Source organism: Magnolia sinica, chromosome 6, assembly GCF_029962835.1.
Source record: "Magnolia sinica isolate HGM2019 chromosome 6, MsV1, whole genome shotgun sequence".
NCBI classification, from domain to species: Eukaryota; Viridiplantae; Streptophyta; class Magnoliopsida; order Magnoliales; family Magnoliaceae; genus Magnolia; species Magnolia sinica.
Window position 1 is genome coordinate 3,654,708 of NC_080578.1, and position 23,260 is coordinate 3,677,967.

At 42.2% G+C, this 23,260-nt stretch overlaps 1 protein-coding gene, 2 non-coding genes and 2 pseudogenes across 5 annotated transcripts; 1 reads left to right on the forward strand and 4 right to left on the reverse strand.

Annotated features, from left to right (window-relative positions):
• Positions 1-356: 356 nt before the first annotated feature.
• LOC131247970 (choline-phosphate cytidylyltransferase 2-like) lies at positions 357-6,290 on the forward strand. Of its 3 annotated transcripts, none has more exons than XM_058247972.1 (8): positions 357-745; positions 2,452-2,565; positions 2,866-2,961; positions 3,287-3,329; positions 3,419-3,574; positions 4,016-4,096; positions 5,420-5,530; positions 5,986-6,290. In XM_058247972.1, the coding sequence occupies exons 1-8, from the start codon at positions 507-509 to the stop codon at positions 6,076-6,078; spliced, it is 933 nt and encodes a 310-aa protein (XP_058103955.1). In that variant the 5' UTR covers positions 357-506; the 3' UTR covers positions 6,079-6,290. The 3 variants fall into 3 exon arrangements, with proteins under 3 accessions (XP_058103955.1, XP_058103958.1, XP_058103959.1); XM_058247975.1 differs by having other exon boundaries at positions 4,016-4,084; XM_058247976.1 differs by lacking the exon at positions 2,866-2,961.
• Positions 6,291-7,885: 1,595 nt separating this feature from the next.
• On the reverse strand, positions 7,886-8,005 carry LOC131250268 (U5 spliceosomal RNA). The gene has a single exon (XR_009173194.1). It is a non-coding gene; the product is annotated as a U5 spliceosomal RNA (small nuclear RNA).
• Positions 8,006-10,542: 2,537 nt separating this feature from the next.
• Positions 10,543-10,662, reverse strand: LOC131250290 (U5 spliceosomal RNA). The gene has a single exon (XR_009173217.1). It is a non-coding gene; the product is annotated as a U5 spliceosomal RNA (small nuclear RNA).
• Positions 10,663-15,717: 5,055 nt separating this feature from the next.
• LOC131250327 (U5 spliceosomal RNA) lies at positions 15,718-15,830 on the reverse strand (annotated as a pseudogene).
• Positions 15,831-20,400: 4,570 nt separating this feature from the next.
• Positions 20,401-20,513, reverse strand: LOC131250315 (U5 spliceosomal RNA; annotated as a pseudogene).
• Between the last annotated feature and the right edge of the window lie 2,747 nt (positions 20,514-23,260).

Sequence of the window (23,260 nt, forward strand, 5' to 3'; positions counted from 1 at the left end):
TAAAACATCCCAACTCGGATGAGCCATAAATAAAAAAATCTACAGATTATATCTCTCTTCTTAGAAATTTAAAAATGGAACCAGCGGTCCAAAAATTAAATTTCTAATTAGATTTTTTTAAAGGATGGAAATCATCTATGATCAGTCAAATTCTTGATATGTGGCCCATATACCATTGGATCTTCTATATCAACGGTCTGGATTATCACATAGTGGCACAGAAAGAGCAAGCAGCTCGGGCGAGCCTCCTTAGGACTCCTCCGAAATTACCCGCCTTTCGCTCTCCTTCTGCCGCCACAAAACCAACTCCAACTCTCCAACTCCCATTCACCCTCGCTCTACACAAAGCCCTCCCTCTCTCTCTCTCTCTCTCTCTCTCTCTCTCTCAAACTGCTTTCTCGCCCTTAGATCCTCCGTCCAAAACCACTCTTCGTCCCCAGAAAACCGGATTCCCCCTCTGATCTGCAGAAATTCCAGGAAAAAACAGATCGGACGGCGGAGATTCGATGACGCGGCTGCCCCGGAAGCGGCAGCCCTTTCAGAAAGATGACGTCGACGACAGTCCGGCGGCAGAACCCCTAGAAACAGCGGACAACGCTCCCGTCCGTTTCGACCCACCTCCGAATCCGGCGGTGGAGACCGGGAAGGAACTGTCACCAGAGAAGCCTGTCCGCGTGTACGCCGACGGCATCTACGATCTCTTCCACTTCGGACATGCTCGATCGCTCGAGCAGGCCAAGAAATCGTGAGAATTTCAATCCTAATTCTCAAATTCCTTCTTCTTTTTTTCTTTTTTCTTTTTTTTCAGATTTTCCGTAATTTGTGTTATTCGATTTGATTTGTTGTTTATATCTGTGATTAAGTTGTTGCATTTGAATTACGCCTTGTTGATGATTTGATGTTGGAAGATTGCTAATTTTGGTGGAGAACGCTTTATAGAACATGTTCGTGGGGGAAATTGTCAATGTGCACTATCCAAATTGCTGGGCCTGCTGTGGATGCGGCATATCTCACACATTACATTCGTAAAATGATCCTAACCATCCAATCAATGGACGGCTAAAACAAGCGTGGGCAGCCGTCCAAATTTAGCAGCTGTTAGCAGTATATGATCAGTGTGATTTTTGGCATGTGCTTCATCCAGGGTGTTGGTTTTGGACAGTCTGGAATTACTTAAATGTACACCATGTGTACAGTGGATGGATCAATCACCATTTTGGAAATGGTAGAGATTGCACATAGTAGTCTTTGCTTACTGTTGGAATATCAAGGAATTGAAGAACGAGCACGACCTGTATTCATAAATTGATTTTTATTTTTATTTTTAATTCTTTCAATGAAGAAATTCTAGAACAATCTGAGCTCCAGACGTTTGGAACTGAAAATAATAATAACAATAATAAAAATAACGTAGTTGACAGCTTATGTACATGTAGCAAACTCCTTGTCATTCAAAACACTAATTCCAATCCCTTCAGTGATGGGTTGTTCAATGTCTCAAGAGAACTCATCAAGTTTATGAAATGTTTGAAGTTAAACACCTTGGGTTGGTATGACCTATGACCTTAGATATTGTTGTTAGATAGCACATGGAGAAGTTTGTTGTATAACGACTTTGGAGATTTGATAACAAAACTAAAGATGTTTCAAGATGCTCCCAAGGTCATTTTAGCATACTGCATTTTATGGTTGTCATATATTGGTCCTTCCAGGCTCTAGGGGCACTTATACACTGGACTTGTCTAGAGAATATGTGCCAACATGGCACATAGGTGAGAAATCCAGATCGTTCAGCAGGCATGCCTCACCGTGTATGTAATAGCCCTGGCCCAAAAATCAGGCCGGTCCATTAATCCATTGCGTTGCACATGTATGAAATAGATCGGTAGTTGGGAAAAAGGCCAATGGTCTACATTCAACATACATGCGTGGCCCATCTGATGAGCAGACTAGCCTGACTTATGGGCAAGAGGACATGCACTGATGAGGGATAAAGGGCCTGGATCTCACAAACATGTGCCATTTGATCCAATGCTATATTGAAATGTCTGAGTCCTGTTTGCATTTCTTTTCCTTTGCTTGTTGTGGTGGGATTTAGTGTTTTTATTGGCGATTATGTCTCATGTCCTTGCAAGGTTTAGAAAGTCAATTGAAACCTGACCAAACTTTGCATGGCCATTATTGATTTCAAACTCTACAAATCGATAGAAAACACTTGGTCTTCAGTTTCTTTCATCATTCAATTGCTTGTATGGTGTTATTGGCCATTTTAAAAGTATCTTGAATTGTAAGTTTTTCATGCTACCCTGTATTCGTGTGATCCACACGAGCTCTGGCTTGATCATGGTTTCTCCATTTCTTTGTTCTGCTGAGTTGATAAATTTTGTTCTTTTGTGGTGAAATATTTTCAAATTAGTAGTCTTTAAGTGACCTGACATGCTCTTGGTTTAGGTTCCCGAACACATATCTACTTGTTGGTTGCTGCAACGATGAAGTCACTCATAGGTACAAAGGGAAAACTGTAATGACTGAAAATGAGCGCTATGAATCTCTTCGTCACTGCAGGTATTCAGCTTCATCGACATTGATTCACGTGTTAACAGATATGTAGCTTTTCATATGACATCATTCAAGTTTCATGGAATAATTTCGTAGTAATCAAGAAGCTAATCACATTTTTGATCCATCATTTCTATCCTTTTCTTCCCTGTTGCATGTCCTTTATTTGATTCATCTATGCTCAAAAGATCACTTGTTTTCGTGCATAGAAACTAAGCAACAATTTTCATATAATAATCGGTGAATTATGAGAAATTAATGGCTGTATAATGCCAATGTGCTTCTCTCTTCTTCTTTTTTCCATAGGTGGGTCGATGAAGTTATTCCTGATGCCCCATGGGTCATCACACAGGAGTTCATTGACGAGCACAAGATTGACTATGTGGCACATGACTCTCTTCCGTAAGATTGATCTGCATAAATACTTTTGGTACTTTGGTTGTAATTGCTTTTGTCAAATTTAATCTTTCCAGAGAATTCTGTTTTTTGCTTGGCTTTCACATTGCTTGGAATTGTTTTTTCTGTTCATATGGGCCATATAGTTCTTTTGCAGGTTGAGAAGTGTTTGCATTTAGTTCCTTCATATGTGCAATTATGGTTGTTTATCATGCTGCAGTGTGAAGCTATGAGCATGCGAGATCTCTGTGTTCTGATAAAAGCTTGATTCTGTACAGAGATTTCTTTTTAATGGAAATCTGATTCATGATTTATGGCTGGTTGTTTGCAGATATGCGGATGCGAGTGGAACCGGCAAGGATGTCTATGAATTTGTTAGTTTTCTCATCTGCACTATCATAAACTTGTGTCTTCAAAATAACTTCGATATATGCATGAGTTGATCATATGGCCTTTGGAGTAGGTTAAGGCCATTGGAAAATTCAAGGAAACAAAGCGTACAGAAGGGATTTCTACATCAGATGTTATAATGAGGATGCTTAAGGACTACAATCAGTATGTCATGCGCAACCTGGCCCGTGGATATTCAAGGAAGGACCTTGGTGTCAGCTATGTGAAGGTATGGAAAGATAATAAAGCTTATCCTTTTCATCACTAAATAAGAGATAGTGAGCTACAGTTATTTGAATAGCCTACACAGTGCAAATTGCAAATAATCCTTGCCCATAGTCTTGTTGTCCTAAACACTTGCCTCCAAGGTATTCCATAAGAGTTACGGTGGCCATAACGGCCGCCACTATTACCTTTACGATACGGGCTGTAACAGCCGTTATGGTTTCTTTCTTTCTTTCTTTCTTTCTTTATTAAAAAACCTGAAAAACCTGTATCGGCCCTATAATGGACCATTATGGGGTCGTTATGACCCCATAATGTGTAATGGTTGCCACCGTTACCTTTACATAATGACTTTACGGCCATTATAGCGCACCATGCTTGACTGCCCCCTTTCTTATGAAGATTTGTCATTTATTCCCACTGATCCCTGTTTTGTTTCTATCAGGAGAAGCAGTTGAGAGTGAACATGGGGATAACTAAGTTGCGCGAGAAAGTGAAAGAACATCAAGAAAAGGTGGGCCAAAAGGTTTGTATTTTCCAACCAAAACTGCAGCTTTCCTGCCAAGGGGCTGTAGTAATGTGCATTACATGGTACTTACCTCTGGCAGCATTATTCCTTATATGTACTGTGATCAATGCATAGCAATAGCGTTCATGCACTGCATTACGTATCTCGGCAGAGGACAGATCACCTACAAGCACCCTTGCTTTTTGCTCTCCATAATTTTTGTTTCTAAATTTGCCGCTGAAAATATCATAAATTTTGAACCTCAAAATGCTTGTAAAAATAGGTCATAGGTTAGTTCTCTTCTTGAAATGGTCAGTATACAACAATAGGTAATGCACCGGAAAGCAAGATGTGAAGGAAGATGATCAAATTTGATTGTGATAAAACCCAACAACTCTCTAGTTAACAGTGGAGATCTCAATTGCAACAACCTGTCCTCTTCTTCGATGCAAAGATATAAATAAAGCACAAACTGATTATTTTTCTCTCTCCCAATACATAATGAGCTACAAGTCGATGTAGAGGTCTCATATAGGCTTAGCAAGAAGAGGAAACCTTAATGCTAGTTGAAATGTCCAAACTACCCGTTCTTCAGTTATTCCTATAATGAACCAAGTAGGGACATCTAGGTCATTTCCAACTTATTAGAGAATTCAAACGATAGTAATCATTAATTTACCACTCGTGCACATAGGGCCCATGTGTGATTAGGTGGATCCCACTCTTCAACAAGGCTAACCAATATCTACTAGGGAGTGGGATCCACCTAATCACACATGTAGGAAGCTGTAATGAACCTCCTCATGTAAAAGAGAGAATGAACACGTGGTGAGGATTGGAAACTCGTTGATTGTAATCAACCTATGTAATAGACTATTCGATAGTGCTTGATTGTAATCAATGCGTAATGATGTATTACCTCCTGTAGGACTTGGGTTCTCATTGCCAGTCCCCAACCTGGATAAAGGAGGGCTGTGTCAGGATGGCGACCGGTGTCAAACCTATACCTTAACTTTCATTATAAATCCAAACAATATGACATTCCAAACTCATGCCTGAGCATAGGCCTGGCCCTTGATAGAGTGGAATGGTGTAACAGGATTTACGTAGCCGATCCCAATTAATTGGGATAAAGCTTAGATGATGATGGTGGTGGTGGTGATGACATGTGGGAACATGGTTGGTTGATATGGAAAATTATATTGGTCCAGGTGGATTAATATAACTGCCATTGGTCGACAACTTTGCTAGTTGAGCCTTTCTGTCATCTGAGTTCTTAAACTATGGTGATAATAAATGTGTGGCAAAAGGATCATAACTATAACCAGCTTTGTTTTGCAGTTGCATACTGTGGCAAAGACAGCTGGTAGGCATCACAACGAATGGGTGGAGAATGCAGATCGTTGGGTTGCAGGTTTTCTTGAGAAGTTTGAGGAAGGGTGCCACATTATGGTGAGTTGGAATCAAATCTTATTACTCAGAACCTCAGCAACACCATGGCCTTTGTCTTTTTCTTTCCTTTTTTTCTTTTCCTTTTTGTCCCTTCCTTTCTCTTCGATGTCTTGATGACTGAGAAATCAATTCGGTGAGGACTGAAACTACCAACCCATGATTCAGGATCTTCACATCAATTACCAATAACCATCTTCACCGCACCAAGATAGGATCCCAACTCTTCCATATTTTTCTTCACACCCTGCCTTATTGTCTTTTTTAACATGATATGGTGGGAGTGAGAGCTGAGAAGTTGGTTGAGCAGATATCGAAACTACTGAATCCAGGTCCAGTTGGACTTGATTTTTGGGACCTTTTTGTAAAGTTATAATAGCCATCTTCACTGCACCAAGAATGGATATCCAGACTCCATAGTTTTATCTGCTGTTTGAATCATTACTGTTGTTTCACAGGAAACTGCCATCAAAGACCGCATCCAAGAGGGTCTGAAGAGGCAGCAGTCCAGAGTAATGGCAAACTTTCTACAAGAACAGGAGGTGTCGTGACTTTTTCAAGCTCTATTGTCAATCTAGAGTTCTTGTTTTCAGTTCTCTCCTTCTCTCTTGTTCCTGCTGAAAATGGTATACCTAGCATACAAGTGTTACTGGAAAAACAGTTAATCATTTGGAGAAGTCCCTGCATGTGTAGTTGTTTTGACTTTTTCTTTTTTCTTTTTTTCCCTCAAGGTGAATGTGGATGATGATTGCCGGAGTTTTGTGCTTGACTCTCTTTGCCAGACACCGCCTATAGCGGTAGTCCATTTTTGGTGCATGGGCCACTCACAGTGAGGCCCATTATATCCACGGCTGGAATCATGGAGACCTCATGTAGAGCATTGTTGAGTCAGGCTGCTGTTGTCCGCTTTGAAATGGTCACAATTTCTCAATTCCTGGATGCATGGGAACTATGGCAGCTCATCTCCACCATTGGCAATGCCACATCACATTTATAGGCAAACCGATGATCCTTTGTCAGGAACATTTCCACCGCACCCATGCCCTGTGATTGGACATCATTTTCGTCGATGTGCCCGCTGGCCTACTCCCAAGGGCTGTGCCAGCAGCTTACCCAGGGTTCGTATAAAGATGTTCTGAGGAATGCTCTACCAGAAATTAGAAATATCAATTTTGCTTGGTCTTTCGGTTTGTAGTGGATTCCAAGGTTTAGTGATTCGAGCCATTGATACAATGGGCCTCATTGTGGATGGCCCGGGCGTCATGAGTCTTCAGATTGGAAGATCAAAGAATTTAATCTTTGGTTATTCACCAAAAATGATAATAATAATAATAACAGTGTTGGGCCTTTTCTCAGTTGCGTGTGGACCATTGACCAGGTGAAGGGTTAGCACTCAGGTCGAAGGGTGACCATCTTGAGAAAATTGGTACATGGGCCATCCATAGTGGATCCCTATGGTGTGAACAATTACGGTTGCCAAACCTGATTTGACACATTCTCGACTGAAGCACCGTCTATGCAATGCTCTGGCCGAAATCCAAGAATCGGATTGCATACTGACTGTTGAAGTATATCCAAAGCTCATCAAGTGGACCACACCATAAGAAACAACGGGAATAATGAGTTTTGCACGTTCAATTCACACTGTTTCCTGTGGTATCCTCTTAGATGGAGTCTTCGGAGTTTTGGTATATGGGGTATCCACCATAACGATCCATAAATCCATACGAAATGCAGCAACCGTCCACGTGGCAATAGGAATAATCACAACTGAACTTGTACTGATAGTTGGGGAATTCCCTGATTTGGGCTGATCAAATCGAGCCCAAGAAACGAACGGCCAGACCGTAAAAGAGTTGAGATTTGATCGATAATGGGCCCTTCCCTTAGATATAAGGAAAAGCCTCCAAAAATAGGCGTATGCCGCTGTAAGTGGCGTGCACACGGTATTGCGAAAGAATAGTTAGCTCCGTACGTTTCTTGAATTTGCGTTATAGAACTTGTGCACGCCATTTGGAGCTGCAGTTCTCCCTGCTCTTCAATGTGGGACTCTGTTCTCTGCTAAGATTACCATCTGCCTAACCATAGCGTAAGTTGAAGAGAAATGTGATTATGGCGCGAGATCTGAGCTTCTCATCTGGTGGACCACACTTGGCCGTGAACCGTATGTTTCAACCAAAATCTGGATTGAGATAGACAAAAAAGTAGTCGGACATTAACAGTATTTCACAGCACAAAAACACGATGTACGGTTCACTTTAATTTGTAAATGAAATCCCAATCTAATGAATTGGATGGCATTCATTTAAGTGCTCCAAATTGAATAAAAAACATTTAGGCTATGATTGATAGTGGGCCTTTCCCTAGATATAGGAAAAAGCCCTCCAAAAATAGGCGTATGCCGCTAAAAGTGGCGCACACACGGTATTCTTTAGTAAAAGGCGAAAGAATAGTTCGCTCTGTGCGCACCACACGGCTCCGTGATTTTTCTGATGGGCCTTTTTGGATCTTATACAATCCATTTGGAGCTGGGAATCTTCTTTAATATCCGATGTGGGATTAAATTCCTGATGGCCCACGCATCAAAAATTAGATCAATCTAACGATCTTCGCAATTCTATTGAAAGGGATGTCGGCCGTTCTAGCTGGTGACGACATGATCATTGGTTCAGATCTCATACACGTTTGCCGAATGTTGCGGAAATTGAATTGCTTATAAGTTTCAGCAAAAATAAAAGGTAACAAACATTCTAGGGTGATGATTCGCTGAGACGGTGGACCACTCTTAAAATGATTAGAACCTTTCCTGATCTGGTTGGGCCGGTCTCCACGTTAGAAATGGTAAGGACCCATTAACCCTGCCAACAGCAGCTGAGAGATCTCTTACTAAGATTAAAACCACCCTATTATGAAATGTTGCTCCCACCTTTACTATGCCCATGCATTCAGGCCATTCATTCTCTTTTTGCGAGATTTTTGGGGCCATGGCCCATCATCACATGACCAGCAAATCGATGGCCCTGTTCACCTGCTAGATTAGTTCCATCCATGATCTTTCCCTTCTGTTGGAGAGTTGTGTCCGTGTGATTAATGGTCCACATGCATTGGGGAAAGTCAAGCCACTATGTTCATCCGATAAACTGATTTTTGTATATCTGACCGTCAATGGTATTGCCTGTCCCGATGTACGATCTAGAGCATTCGGATGTGCATTTTAAGGCATTGTAGTAACTTAAATCCCGTAATGAGTGGTGGAAACGGGCTGGTGAGCCTGGCCCGTTCTATTAGCTTGGTCCGTGGGCCATGATTAGGCCTCCCATACATGACTTGATTAATTTTCAGGCTTTCCTTGGGATCCTGCCTTTGTGGGCTGACCTGTCCCAGCACAGCATGGCCCACTTAATTTCTGCATGCGTTCTGTTCTACAATAATCAGTTAGGCAACAAATGCATCTTGCATGTAGACCGTTAAATTCTCATTATAATAACTTATTTTTTTATGCATGTCTACCATATATCTTGGTTATTGTCTTGTTAGAAAAATAAAGGCACTATTGTTCAGGAAAAAAATAATTGTGAATTTTGAAGTCTTGATGGTTTTATTTTTATTTTTATGAATATGTGTGTGTTACAAAACTTCTGGGGAAGTTTCTTAATATACCTACAAAAGTTTTGGATCAAGCTGATCTTTGTATTTTCCCTTCATCCAGGTCCGGTTGACCTTATCAACGGGTTGGATGGTAAATAAACATTACGGATCTTCTTACGGTGGGCGCTGGGGAGTTTTTAATGGTGGGCGTTCAATCACCACTGTTTCATGTGGTGTGGTCCACCTTACATTTGGATTTGCTTCATTTTTTTGTTCAATCCATTAATGAAATGTCAGAACTAATGGGCAACATGGATAAAACACACATCATGTGGGCCCTTTGCTTTCGCTTCAGCAGTCTATTTTTCTTTTTCGAATTTTCTTTAATTCTATTTTCCTGCCTGCTGTTGACGTGTGTTTCTCTTCTAATCTTTGGATTGGATTTCAATAGTATGATTTTCACTACCTTTTACGTTGGTTTCAAAAATCTTCTTTTCAAGCTGCCTACTGATTTTTCGTTTCTTCTGTGATTAATGGCATTGACGTTAATTGGGTGATGTCAGCCTTCAACAGCATCCATGCCTTTTGTTTTTCCAGAGTCTACCACGTAAAAGAGTAATAATTATTTCTCTGTGTATTTACAAGGCATCTGATTTGGCTACTTACTTTTTTGACACGAAACCAGAAACATTACAAAATATATATAGATCCCGTTGATTTATTTCTCTTATCCATGCCATTCATCCGTTATGCGCATTTGAATTTATAATATGAGCAAAAAAATGAATATATTCAAAACTCAAGTAAACGTCATACAAAAAGGGAATCCAATACTTACCGTTAAAAACTTTGTGAGGCTAGATGGGCAGAACAGATATGCCATATATGTCACAATGTGCACTAAAATTTAAATTATCTCAATTGAATCGGTTTGAAATGCACAAACTCTTACGGATTTTCAAACGCTATGACCGTCATAGTTACCCATTTCACGGTATTTATCGTTCACCATCGTTTCATCACCCATGGGGCATCTAAACTAAAAGGCATGGCTTGTGCGTGTATATCTATCATTCATCATGGCCCACTTCAGATGCTACGGCCACTTCTGAAGATGTTGTGCCATACCCAAGAATATAGTCTGCTTTCAGTTTGTACACATGTGGGGTCCGCTTCTCATTGATGTGGCAGGTCCTCACTATGCATGGCCACAGACAAGGAATCCCAGGTCAGAAATCATACAATCGAATATGCAACCTTTTTTGGTGCATCCCTTAAATCCATGGGATCATAAAATCAACGGTCTGGATACCCTTTAGATGGCTACCTACATTAGAACAGTTATAATGATTGCAATACCAAATAAATAAGACCACTAAACGAACAGCCAAAACTTAAAACAGTTGAGATTTGATTGATAGTGGGCCTTTCCCTAGATACAGGAAAAAGCCCTCCAAAAATAGGCGTATGCCGCTAAAAGTGGCGCACACACGGTATTCTTTAGTAAAAGGCGAAAGAATAGTTCGCTCTGTGCGCACCACACGGCTCCGTGATTTTCTTCCTTTCTGATTTTGTATCTTATACACCTCGTTTGCAAATGGAGTTCTTTTATAATCTCCGAGGTGGGACTGAAGCTAAAATATGAAAAATGGAAAAAGATGAGATGGCCCACTAATCCTACTCTCCTTTGCACGGTATCTGGGCTGTTCGTGCGGTGGACCACCCGTGATGAAGAGTCTGAATCTCTTGCACACGTTGGCATCGCGGGGGAGCAGAATTCGTAAGTCGGACCACAGCACTAGTCATTTATTGATGGTAGTTCCATAGGTCCACCCTCGCTAATGATCCCTTCGCAAACTGCGGGTAAAGTCAAGCCACTGGTTTTATCCGATCAGCTGGATTTTCGTACATCTGACTGTCAATAGTATCGCCCATCCAAATGGACGGTCTGGATCATCCGTATGTGCATCCACGTGGGCCATGATGGTCTCAACTCCGATGGACTGAGTGACATGTTCGCCTCATCCGAAGTGTTGAGAAACACGTTCGCAGTATCTGAACCGTCCATCAGGTGGGCCTCACTAGTAAGAAGCCATGCTTAAAAAATCAAGCGGACCTTATTATCAGGTAGGCCACGTTTGGTCAAAGTTAATGAAGAGCAAGAGGACCAAAATCTATCTACAGGTGTGGCCGACCTGATGTTAAGACAGTACATGTACACGCTAGGGACGGCCGTACGAGTACAAGATGCATGTTTCTCTTTTCCACGTGTGAAACGAGGGCACGTGCCATTCCTCCTTCGAGTTTGAGCTACGTAGTGAGTAGCCAGCAATTGTGTAGGGTTGTTAATGGCCGAGCCAGCCCATTGAACTTTGGGCTTGGGCTGCTGTATTGGACCTGACAACATGACCAAAGCCAAAATTTCAAGCCTGTGTTTATTTTATAGGGGTAGAGCTTGGATGTGTCCAAATTCTATTGCCCCATTATGTTCTAAGGCTATTTTAGTAATTTTAACTCTATGATTAGCAATGGCAATGAGCCTAGCATAAACATATCTCTCTCCTCCAACCAAGCCAACCCTCGGGCTCAGGCTCGAGTTCGGACTAGACTGAGCATAAACATATTAGGTTGGGCTCGAGTTGGACTATTTTGGCTCAGCATAGGCCTAGAGTGAAAGCCGCTGGTACTGTAGAAATGGCTACCTGAACAACTAGAGTGCAGCCGCAACGCCCTGGAAAGGAGAGTGAGCTGCCGTAGATGTCAGCTGGAATGTTACAATCCTAAGAGTTCAAGAGCCACTTTACATGTTCCATCAGTCACTAGGATTTTGGTGCATTCGTTAGGTTCTTAACATCATGATAGAAGGATTTTATAGATGATAGAGAGCCGTTGAAATGTCATTCTTTTAAATTGATCTACTGATAGTGATTGTCACTCACTATCTAAATGCAATATAGTTTCCTTATGGGGGCCCATATATCATAGATTGACAACGCGGATTGATAAGATCACTCTCTAAGGGCTCCCCTTGATACAAGGAGGAAAAAAGCCCTGACCAATTCATCGGCCCTTGGAAAAATGGCCGGATCTTCGATGACTATAACGACTAAGGTGTCGAAAAATCGACCTTCATACTTAGAAAAATTTTCACACAAATGAAATGTCAAAAACTTGACTATATTATTAAAGCTCTGGAGAGCGTAGTACACTAAGTCTACAAAAAAATGGGGAGAAAACATACAAAAAAGAAAAATATAAGGAACTGACTGCTAGGTGTTGGGGAGCTACTCGGCAAGTGCTTCCTCGGGAGATGCCTCGGAGTCAGAGTTGGCTTTCTCAAAGGCCGAGAGATCAAGCTCTGGATGTGCTCCATTCACATCCTCGAGACACTTCTCGTAACTAGCGCTATATAAAGTGTCTCTGTCCTCCAAGAACAACTCAAAGGACTTAAATTCCTTGACAGCGGTTGCTCGAGCTGAGGAGATAGCTACCCGAGCCTCCTTGAGCTTCACCCCTAAGGTGCGCTGCAACCCAGCATTATCAGCCTTCCACTGTGTCGACCTCTTTGAAGCCTCGGCCAGCGGCTTCTTAGTTGCCCCCAGCTCGGCCATCAACTCCGTTACCCGGTTCTCAATGGCGGAGCGAAGTTGCTTAGCCTCAAGATGGGATCACTCAGCTTCAACCCCCTTCTGCAGCAACCCCTCTTCTGCTTCTCTCACTTCCTCCTGTAAACGCAAAAGCTCGCAATGTACGTTCAGTAAGCAAGGGCCGAATTGCCAAAAAGAGAATAGAAATATTAAAACGAGACAAAAGAGAAGTAACAACAACTTGAGATTAGCTCACCCCAAAGCAGATCTTTAACAACTGGCTGATGGTTCCTTCCAGTGGCACATTTAGCTAATGGGTGAACTCGACGTCGGGAACATGACTCTCCACCCATGGCAAAAGGTGCTTCAAAGTCCTTATTGACAACTTCAGAGCGCCATGACTCTCTCCGTCGCCAACTGACGAACCCCCGCTTGGGGCGTAGCAGAGGCGTTCGTTGTCTTCTGGACCTCCATAAGACGAGCCTCCTCAGGTGAGATCGTCCCAGCAGCCCCTCAAAAGCGATGGAAATGGGCACTAAGGTCGGTGCCTCATCTACGACCTCCATGGCAACCGAGGTTGAAGGGTTGACATTCCCTTTGCTCTTAGAGGTTGTCTTTTTCTTCTTTGAGGCCACATCCCCAAGAGGGGGTGCCTTGCGCTTCATGACAGGTCGAGCTTTAGGCATGTCTGTACCAACAAAAACAAAAAGTTAGCAACAAATTCATGAAGTCTGTAAGTCCCAAGGTCAGCTAGGACTTATACCCGTTAGTTCGGAGTCCAGACTTGACTTGAGCAAGAGCTCGGGTTGAAGGAGCCTCCTCTAAGATCTCGATTCCTTCTCTAGCGACCTTACTCCAGCAATCCGAGCAAGAGTTTCAAGCCCAAGCACGAAAGGAAACTTGGGAATAACTGCAAAAGGAAGTGCATATGACTAGGTCAAAGTACCAAAGATGACTAAACAAAAAAAAAAAGAAGAGGAAATAAGTCCGAACGATACTAACCTAGATTAGAAAAGAAAGTCGGGACCCAATAGCGAAGCTCAACCATTCCTAGCACTTCCCAATCTCCCGAAGCCCAAAACCATTTGTTCTTCCAATTCTTATTGGAGGTCGAGATGTGCATGACTAAGGCCTTCCAAGTTCCCCGCCAGGAAGAAAAGTAATACCAGCCATCTTGTAGAGGGCTGGATTTCACTTGGTACAGATGGAGGAATTTGTTCACAGTTAGCTTGGGCTGGTCAAGCTTGGACCAAAGGACGAAATATCCGACCAATGCTCTCCACGCATTGGGGATCAGCTGTCTTGGAGCTATCCCCAAGATGCACGAGCATCTGTCTTTCTATCTTTTGGAGAGGGAGCTTGAGGCCACATTGGAGGGCGACTTGGAAAATGTTCACCTCTCCCTTGGAGGGGTTATTCGAAAGCTTGCTCGGTGAGGAGACTCGGAGTACCACCGAGTCATATATGTGATACCCCGACCTAATCCTCATTAGGTTGGCCTCCCTCAAGACGGACTCCACAGGTCCTTTCTCCTCCTCCTCATCCTCCTCTGCCGAGGATCTGACGAGCCATTCTTCTATAGGGAAATCCTCCTCTGATCTCTTAAGTACCCGCAACGCTTACGATGCCTGAAACTTGATGTCGCTCATCATCATCAGAGGAGATGGCGGGTTCAACATGGGGTGAAGATCGTCCACCCCATCATCAACACATGAGGTCCCTTCCCGAGAAATTGAAGTTTTCAGCATGACAGTCGACCCAAGAATGCCAGAAAATCGTTGTACAAAGAAGAAGATAAAATGAAGGGAGGGGAGATTATGGATGAAGCTCACCGGAGAGAGAATGTCGTCGGGAGTCCGATGCAGCACAGTCGCCAAAAATCGCCTATCACTAAGATTGGAGCGAGTCAAAGGCAGGGAGAAGCAAATGAGCTCGCTCGAGGGTTAGGGCTCCCCCTTTATAGGGGGTTCATGTGTACGGGCATTTAATGCCCCTCATCAATGTGAGGTTGTACGATGTTTCCTCGATTCCCTCGTTTCAACACGTGGTGCATCCACACTCGCTGCACGACCGAGAATGGACTCTCTGAGAGATAACTCAAACAGGCTATTAGGACTCATGAAGAAGTTAAAGGCTAAAGAAATTGGACATCACAAAAACCTTCCTTTTGAAAGGTCTGGTCGGTAGAGGAGGATGAGCTTCCTTATGGTCCTAAAGCTCAACCAGCATACCTCTGGTGCGTTGTTATTTCCATCGCCCGACCTTATCCAAAGGCCAAGCAAAATCACCTTTGATTCCCCACTAACGCGTCTAACTTTACATGTATCTGTAGTCCAACATTATCTAAGGGATCAGTCCAACCTTATCCAGGGGAACGGTCCACCCTTATCTGGGGAAGATCCATCCAAAGTTCTCTCCGAAAATCGTGGAAGCTAACTCACAGTAAGCTCGAGATCTTGAGATCTCCGCTAAGGATCTCGAGAGACTCTCCATGCGTTATGAATCCTAATCCATTTACAACACACAAATACTAAACCGGGAGGATCCCTCTACGGTACTGCCTCTCATGAAATATAAATAGAGGTATTTCCAATGGTGAAAGGTACACATACTATACCTACCTTTAAACTACTTTGGAGTCAGATTCCCTCTACCAATCCGCTTCCCCTTAAATATGAACCGTCCAAAATGGTGGGACCAAACTCTATATTTCCCCTGCCACCATCATTTCTTTATGTATAGGGCATCTAAATGCTCTTCTCATTGATCCAAGCCGTTGATGTGGCAGGGCCTCACTATGCATAACCATAGACAAGGAGTCCCATGTCGGAAATCATACAATTGAATATGTGACCCTTTTTTTAGTGCGTGGTCGGTATTTTCATTGGGCCACCCTTTAGATGGCTACCTACATTAGAACAGTTATAATGATTGCAATACCAAATAAATAAGACCACTAAACGAACAGCCAAAACCTAAATCAGTTGAGATTTGATTGATAGTGAGCCTTTCCCTAGATTTAGGAAAAAGCCCTCCAAAAATAGGCGTATGCTGCTATAAGTGGCGCACACACGGTATTCTTTAGTAAAAGGCGAAAGAATAGTTCGCTCTGTGTGCAACACACGGCTCCGTGATTATCTTCCCGTCTGGCTTTTGAATCTTATTCAACTCGTTTGCAAATGGAGTTGTTTCAACTCTCCGAGGTGGGACAGAAGCTAAAAGATGAAAGTTGGAAAAAGATGACATGGCAGCTGGATCTTCGTACATCTGACTGGCAATAGAATCGCCCATCCAGATGGACGGTCTGGATCATCCGTACGTGCATCTACGTCGGCCATGCTGGCCTCAACTCCGATGGAGTGAGTAACATGCAACAGGAGCAACCAGTGTACATATATATATATATATACACACACACACACCATGGAAATCCAGTGCACTCGCCTCATCCGTAGTGTTGAGAAACACGTTCTCAATAGCTGAACCGTTCATCAGGTGGGCCACGTTTGGTCAAAGTTAATGAAGAGCAAGAGGACCAAAATCTATCTACATGTGTGGCCAACCTGATGTTCAAGACAGTTCATGTACACGCTAGGGACGGCCGCACGAGTACAAGATGAATGTTTCTCTTTTCCACGTGTGAAACGAGGGCACGTGCCATTTCTCCTTCGAGATTGAGCTGTAGCGAGTAGCCAGCAAACGTGTAGGGTTGTTAATGTCCAAGCCAGCCCATTGAACTTTGGGCTTGGGCTGGTGTATTGGGCCTGGCAACATGACCAAAGCCAAAATTTCAAGCCTGTTTTTATAAGGGTAGAGCTTGAGTATGTCCAAATCATATTGCCCCCTTATGTTCTAAGGTTATTTTAACTCTATGATTAGCAATGGCAATGAGCCTAGCGTAAACATCTCCCTCCTCCAACCAAGCCAACCCTCGGGCTCAAGCTCGAGCTCGGACTGAGCATAAATATATCAGGTTGAGCTTGAGCTAGACTATTTTGGCTCACCTAGGCCGGGTAAAGCCTACATTGAACAATGCAGACCGGGCTTAAGTAGAGCCTGGCCCGGCACTAACCCGGCTCGTCGACACACTCACAAGCTTCATATAGCTTACATACAAGAAACATTTATTTCAAATCAACGATGGAGAGATTTTTTTAGGATGAAAATCAAATTAACAAATGGATTAGTAGTGAGGAAAGATAAAACTACCATCCGTCAGAGTTAAAAGTGCGTGTTTACTATATAGAGAATTAGAGATGCCGGTCATGTATCGTATAATTCATCTTTCCCAATACCTCTGCTTAAAATGAGTTCGTTTTGCCTCTGTCATGACTTGCATTCTAGCGTGTGTATCCACCCGCTGAGATGGTCTATGTTTTGAAGCGTCCATATTCTCTTTACACCCACAAATAAACCATTATCCCCAAACGCTTCGACAGATGATTATATGTTACGATTCAAGGGTTTAAGAGCTAAACTTTACATGTTCCATCATTATAATTAGGCTTTTGATCCATTGCTTAGGTTCTTAACAATTAGTATTTGATCCAACACCACATCCCACGTTCAAGTCACATAAGATGCGACTTTTGGAAAGGGTTACCTGGACCAAAGTGAAAGCCGCTACGCCGTGGAAAGGGCTACGGATACATACATTTGCCTTTAAAGGTCTTACAAACTATTTTAATTGATCATCAAATGGTCCATACAAGAGCAAAGGATGAGACGTTCATCATTAAAAACTTCTAAACTGCCTTTAGGACCCACTGTGGTGAATAAAGGATATCAAATTCATCCAAAGCATGCATGCCTTGATATTCTTATAGAGCCCAAAAGTTTTTTAAAAAAAAAATCAATTCTCTTTTTATTTGATTTGTCAATTTTGATGAGATTTACCGTATTAAACTCTATCTAATGTGAATACATGCCTTATATTAATGCTGAAATTTAATTAACCCTTCTTTGACCCTTGAGTATCTACACAAAAAACAAACAAGGAAGACCCTGATTAGTGTAAGAGACCCTCCAATGTTAAAGTCAAGAATCTGGGTCCAATAATTTAAGGGTATAGATAGTATGTATACCTTTCACCATTGGAAATGCCCCATATTTATAGTTGAGGAGAGGTAGTAACATAGAGGGGTTCTCCCGATTTAGTATGTGCGTGTTGTATATGGATTAGGACTCATAACGGATGGAGAGTCTCCTGAGATCCTCGGTGGAGATCTCAGAATCCCAAGCCTATCGTAGGTTAGCTTCCGTGATCTTTGGAGAGAACTCAAGATGGATCTTCCCCATATAAGGATGGACCATTCTCCAAGATAAGGTCGGACCGCTCCCTTAGGTAAGGTTGGACTGCAGATCCAGGTAAAGTCGGACGCATTAGTCGAGAACTGATGTAAGTTTGCCCGGCCTTCGGATAAGGTCGAGCAATGGAAATAACAACACATTAGAGGTGTGTTGGCCGAGCTTTAAGAACGTATCCTCTCCCGCCAACTAGACCTTTCAAAAGGAATGTTTTTGTGATGTCCAATTTATGTAGCCTTTAACTTCATAATGAGTCCTGATAGCATCTTTGGGTTGTCCCTCAGAGAGTCCATTATAGGTCGTGCCGACCTTTCTCCTTAATCCGGCAGTTGGGTTTCTCATCCTCTTTTGCACATTGAGTTGTATCAGGTCTCGACCTGACTTGCTTCTATAGGTCGGTCAATTTTTCCTATAACACCCTATATATTATAAACATAAGTTTAGCCAAACACACAATTTATTTCTTTATAAGCATGTTACTGCTTAAAAGTAAGGGTGTCAGTAGGCTAAGTACAGGCCTGAAAAATCAGAAATTTGAATTAGGCCGTCCTGATGGCCCAGCCCAAGAGGTTCAAAATCTGGCCGAGACCTACTCAGGCCCTACCCGTTCACAGCCCTACTTAAAAGTTTTACAAAATAGTATGTAAACAATTTACAGCTGAATTTCCTTTTAGAGATAAAGCATTTACAGTTTAAAACTTCATAAGCATCCAAGTGACTCCCTACCAAAAATACTCTCATCCCTAAACAACAAAGAAAAAAGAAAATACAAGATTAGAAATTATAAAAAATAAAATAAATAAAATAAAAACCTAAAAATTTGAAAAATAAAATAAAATAGAATTCATAGATCGTTCTCTAGCCACCTCCTAGAATTCTTGCTTTTCTCTTTTTAAAGAATTTTCTATAGTTATGTTTTCATGCCTGCTGTTGTAACTTTCAGCCACTCAAATCTACATTAGTTTTTACTAGTTTATGCAAAAATGTGGGTGTTTGTTTCTTTTCTAATCTTTAGTTCGTGCGCGAAAAGATTTACTCAATTTCTGTTCAGAGTATTTCAAAGAAAATTTTAAGACTTTCCTGATCCAAATTGGGCAGTTTTGCTATTTGGATTCCAATTTCATGTTTTCACCACTTTTATGTTGGTTTTGAAAATCTCCATTTTCCACTTATTTTCATGCTGTGTATTGATTTTTATGTTCTTCTGTGCCGTTTATAGCATTTACCTTAAATCCGAACCGTGCAAATGATGGGACCCACTTTGTATTTCCTGTTTCAGCAGAACCATGTTTGATTAGAGAATCCCATCCTTCACATCCATCTCCATCAATCACCAACCATCTCAAACTGCTTTACGTCATTTATCTACATTTGGGATTACTCTTCCGAATGAAATGACTTGATGGTTGTCTCCTTCCTAGTCTTTCCAAACATCATCTCCTCATTCGTCATGGCCCACTCCAGTCTTACACATGATTTGGATTAAGATGTTATCTAAAATGTTACTTCCACATGTGGGGCCCACTCTCCTTGATCCATGCAACATGAAGCGGATTAGGTGTGGCCCTGACCATGGGGATCACCTTGATCTATGTATTATGTATCCACGTTGTCCATCCATTTTTCCAGCTCATTGTAGGGCACAATCCTAAAAATGAAGTAGATCAAAATCTCAGGTGGATCACACCTTAGGAAACAATGGTGATTAACCATTAAAAACTTCTCGTGGGCCACAAGTTTTGGATCAACAAGTTTTGGATCAAGTTGATATTGGTTTTTTCGAGTCATCAATACTCATCAACAGGTTGGATTGCAAGCAAACGTTAAGGTGGGCTTAAGAAGTTTTTAATAGTGGGTGTTCAATCACCACTGTTCCTTATAGTGTGGCTCACTTGGATTTGAATATGCTTCATTTTTCGGCTCATTCCCAACAATGAGCTAGAAAAACAAGGAGGGAAGTCACAGATATCGAATACATAGATCAAGGTGGGACCACAATCAGGGCTAGGCCACACCTAATCCGCTCCCAAGCAACACTATGCATGGCCATAGACGAGGAATCCCAGGTTGGGCTTTTTTTATCAAGTTGAGTACTGACCGTTTATTGGACTAGAGTATCCATTTATTCCGGATCAAATTGGTGCATGAGACATCCCATCAAATCCACAATCACCTAGACTGTAGCAATGGCTACCCACAGTGGGACCATACTATCAACCGTTTGGATCATCACAAGTACCACATGTTACAACAGGTGGGACCCACTGTTTAGATGGCTATTGATAGCCAATCCAAATAACGGATTTTACTCATTGATCAAATTAAGCACAGCAAAGGGAACGGTCAAAACGCAAAACACTTGAAGATGTGATTGATAGTGGGCCTTTCCCTAGATTTAGTAAAATGCCCTCCAAAAATAGGCGTATGCCGCTGTAAGTAGCGCACACACGGTATTCTTTAGTAAAAGGCGAAAGAATAGTTCGCTCTGTGCGCACCACACGGCTCCGTGATTTTCTTCCTTTCTGATTTTGCTTCTTATACACATCGTTTGCAAATGTTCTTTTATCCTCTCCGAGGTGGGACTAAGCCAAAAATGCAAGTTCCAAAGAGATGGGATGGCCCACCAATCCTTCTCTCCTTTGCGCGATGTCGGAGCTGTTCGTCAGGTGGACCATACGTGATGAACAGTCAGAATCTCTTGCATACATTAGCATTGAGGGGGAGCAGAATTCATAAGTCGGACCATAGCACTAGTTAATTTCTTGATGTTCTGTCCATCTATCCACCTTTGCTGAGGATCGCTTGCTTCACAAACTGCAGTGGGCCCGCCTGGTTCGAAGATGGATGATTTGCACCGTCCATCATACATTTGATATGCCTTGGAGCGGAGCGGCAACTATATGAATTTCGCACCAGTCTGATTAATGGTCCACATTTAATGGAGAAGTCTAGTCAAGCCACTGGTTTCATCCGACCAGCGGGGTTTTCCTACATCTGTCCGTCAATGGTATCACCCATCCAGATGGACGATCTGGATCATTCGGGTGTGCATCCACGTGGCCATGCTGGCCTCAACTACGATGGACCGATCATCAGGTGGACCACGTTCGCTCAAAGTAAATGAACAGCATGAGGAACAGAATCTATCTACGTGTGTGGCCTACCTGACGTTTAACACATGATATCTATATACTTAGGACGGCCGGACGAGTGCAAGATGCATGCTTCTTCTTTTCCACGTGTGAGGCGACGCACGTGCCATTTCTCTCTCGAGTATGAGCTGCGCAGTGAGCAGCCATCAAATGCGTAGTGTTGTTAATGGGCGAGCTAGCCCCTTTGGACCTTTTAGCATGGCTAGCCCGGGCTAGACCTAGCTTGGCAGGGCCGTTGGCACTAACACATACATTGTGAGAGAAGTAGTTAAAAACTTGGAACCTGAAACCGGATTGCTTTGAAATATTTGCGAATAGACTGGAGAGACGACTCGGGAGAGTTGACTCGTGAGTTGAAATGGTGGACCTACGTGAGGAATGGCACGAACCTAGCACGCCTAGGGGCCATTTAGATTCAACCATGGGGCCACTTGTACAAAATGGGTGAACTGGGAGCACCCGCAAGGAGTTGCTTTTAGGCCCATGGCCCATCCAGGCCGTTCATTAGGTGAGTCCAAATGGAGAAATACATGAATATGAGCATGATCCATCTCAATTTTGGGCTCAAGCACGATTTTATGGTTGGGGTTCCCATCCTCACTATTTCCCGTGGTATGGTCTACTTGAGTTTTTAAGTCATCTTATTTTCAGGCTTATGATGTATGGAGTGTATGCCACATAGAAATCATAGCACCGAGGACTGTAGGGAGGTCGGGTTGATTGTACTGGTATTGGGGCTAACCTAGTTTAGGTCTTGCAAAGTTCGGGTCCATTCCAGTATGAGTCTAATTCTTGAATACTTTGACCATATAAAATCAGGTTGTTATCTTTGTAGACTACCCATTATGTACTTGAATCTATATTTGGAATTAATTTAAAAAAAAAAAAACTAAGAATGGCTACATAGTAGGGCCCACTAGATGGATGGCTCGCATTGCATGGACATATATTGACACAGGGATGAACATGATGAGGTCGAGCACCATTTTCCTAAAGGATAACTACTCCCAAATCCACGAAGCTGCTCTAGGCTCCTCACAAAGACTTTTCGAATTCACGAGGAAAGAAAACAAGAAAATATAAATAAATTTTAATAAATTTGAAATTTAATTGATTAATCAAATAAACAAGTTCGCAACCCTTTAAATAGAGGTACCAAGCAATGGGAGAGAAATCAGAAGCAAACTATAACTAAAACTCCTAGAATTCATAACTTACCATAAATAGTAAACTTACTATTTATAGACAGTCATGATGTCTACTAGTGTGCAAGGTTTTTGGCCAAAAATCATAAGTGTCCTATTTGGCTTCACTAAACCATTCTCCTAATTATTCTAAGCTATTTTCACGTTGGGCGAAGCCCAACGGATAAAGAGTTATAATCAAGCTAAAACTTACTATTTATAGTAAAAACAAAATTAAAATAAAGAAACGACTATCGATCTAGGGGTATTTCGCAAATCCAGCTTGCGTAACCTGGCGTAGCGGGTTTGGTTGGCTAAAGTAACTTGTTCTACCCCAAAATCATATATTTTATGCCCGATAACTCATTCCGGATTGTGAGATACGCCCGATCTAAGGTCCGACAGTCCGGATCACTTCTGTCATCTTCACCATGAAACTGTCCACGACCCGCTCTACATTATATATACATTGACACTTATATGCTATGTAAATGGGCTAGCATGTGCATGACTAACATGACACATGTATGTATACACGTATTTAAAATTAGAGCTGGGCAATCCTGACCCGATCCGACCAAATCTGACCCAATACGACGGCCTAGATCAGTACGGATCGAGTAGGGCAGTCCAGATCCAAAAGATTTTCAGATTGAGTTAAGATCCATACCTACTTAGACTGATCCGATCCGGCCCCATTATGATGTATGTGTTTCATCCATTCTGTTCATCCATTTTAGAGATCATTTTAGGGCTTCATACAAAAACATGATAGTGATATAAATCTCAGGTGGACTACACCACAGGAAAACAATAATGATTGGATATCTATCATTATAATCCTCCTAAGGCCCACTGTATTGTTTATTTGACATCTAATTTGTTGATTAAGTATAAGGACCCAGATGAAGGGAA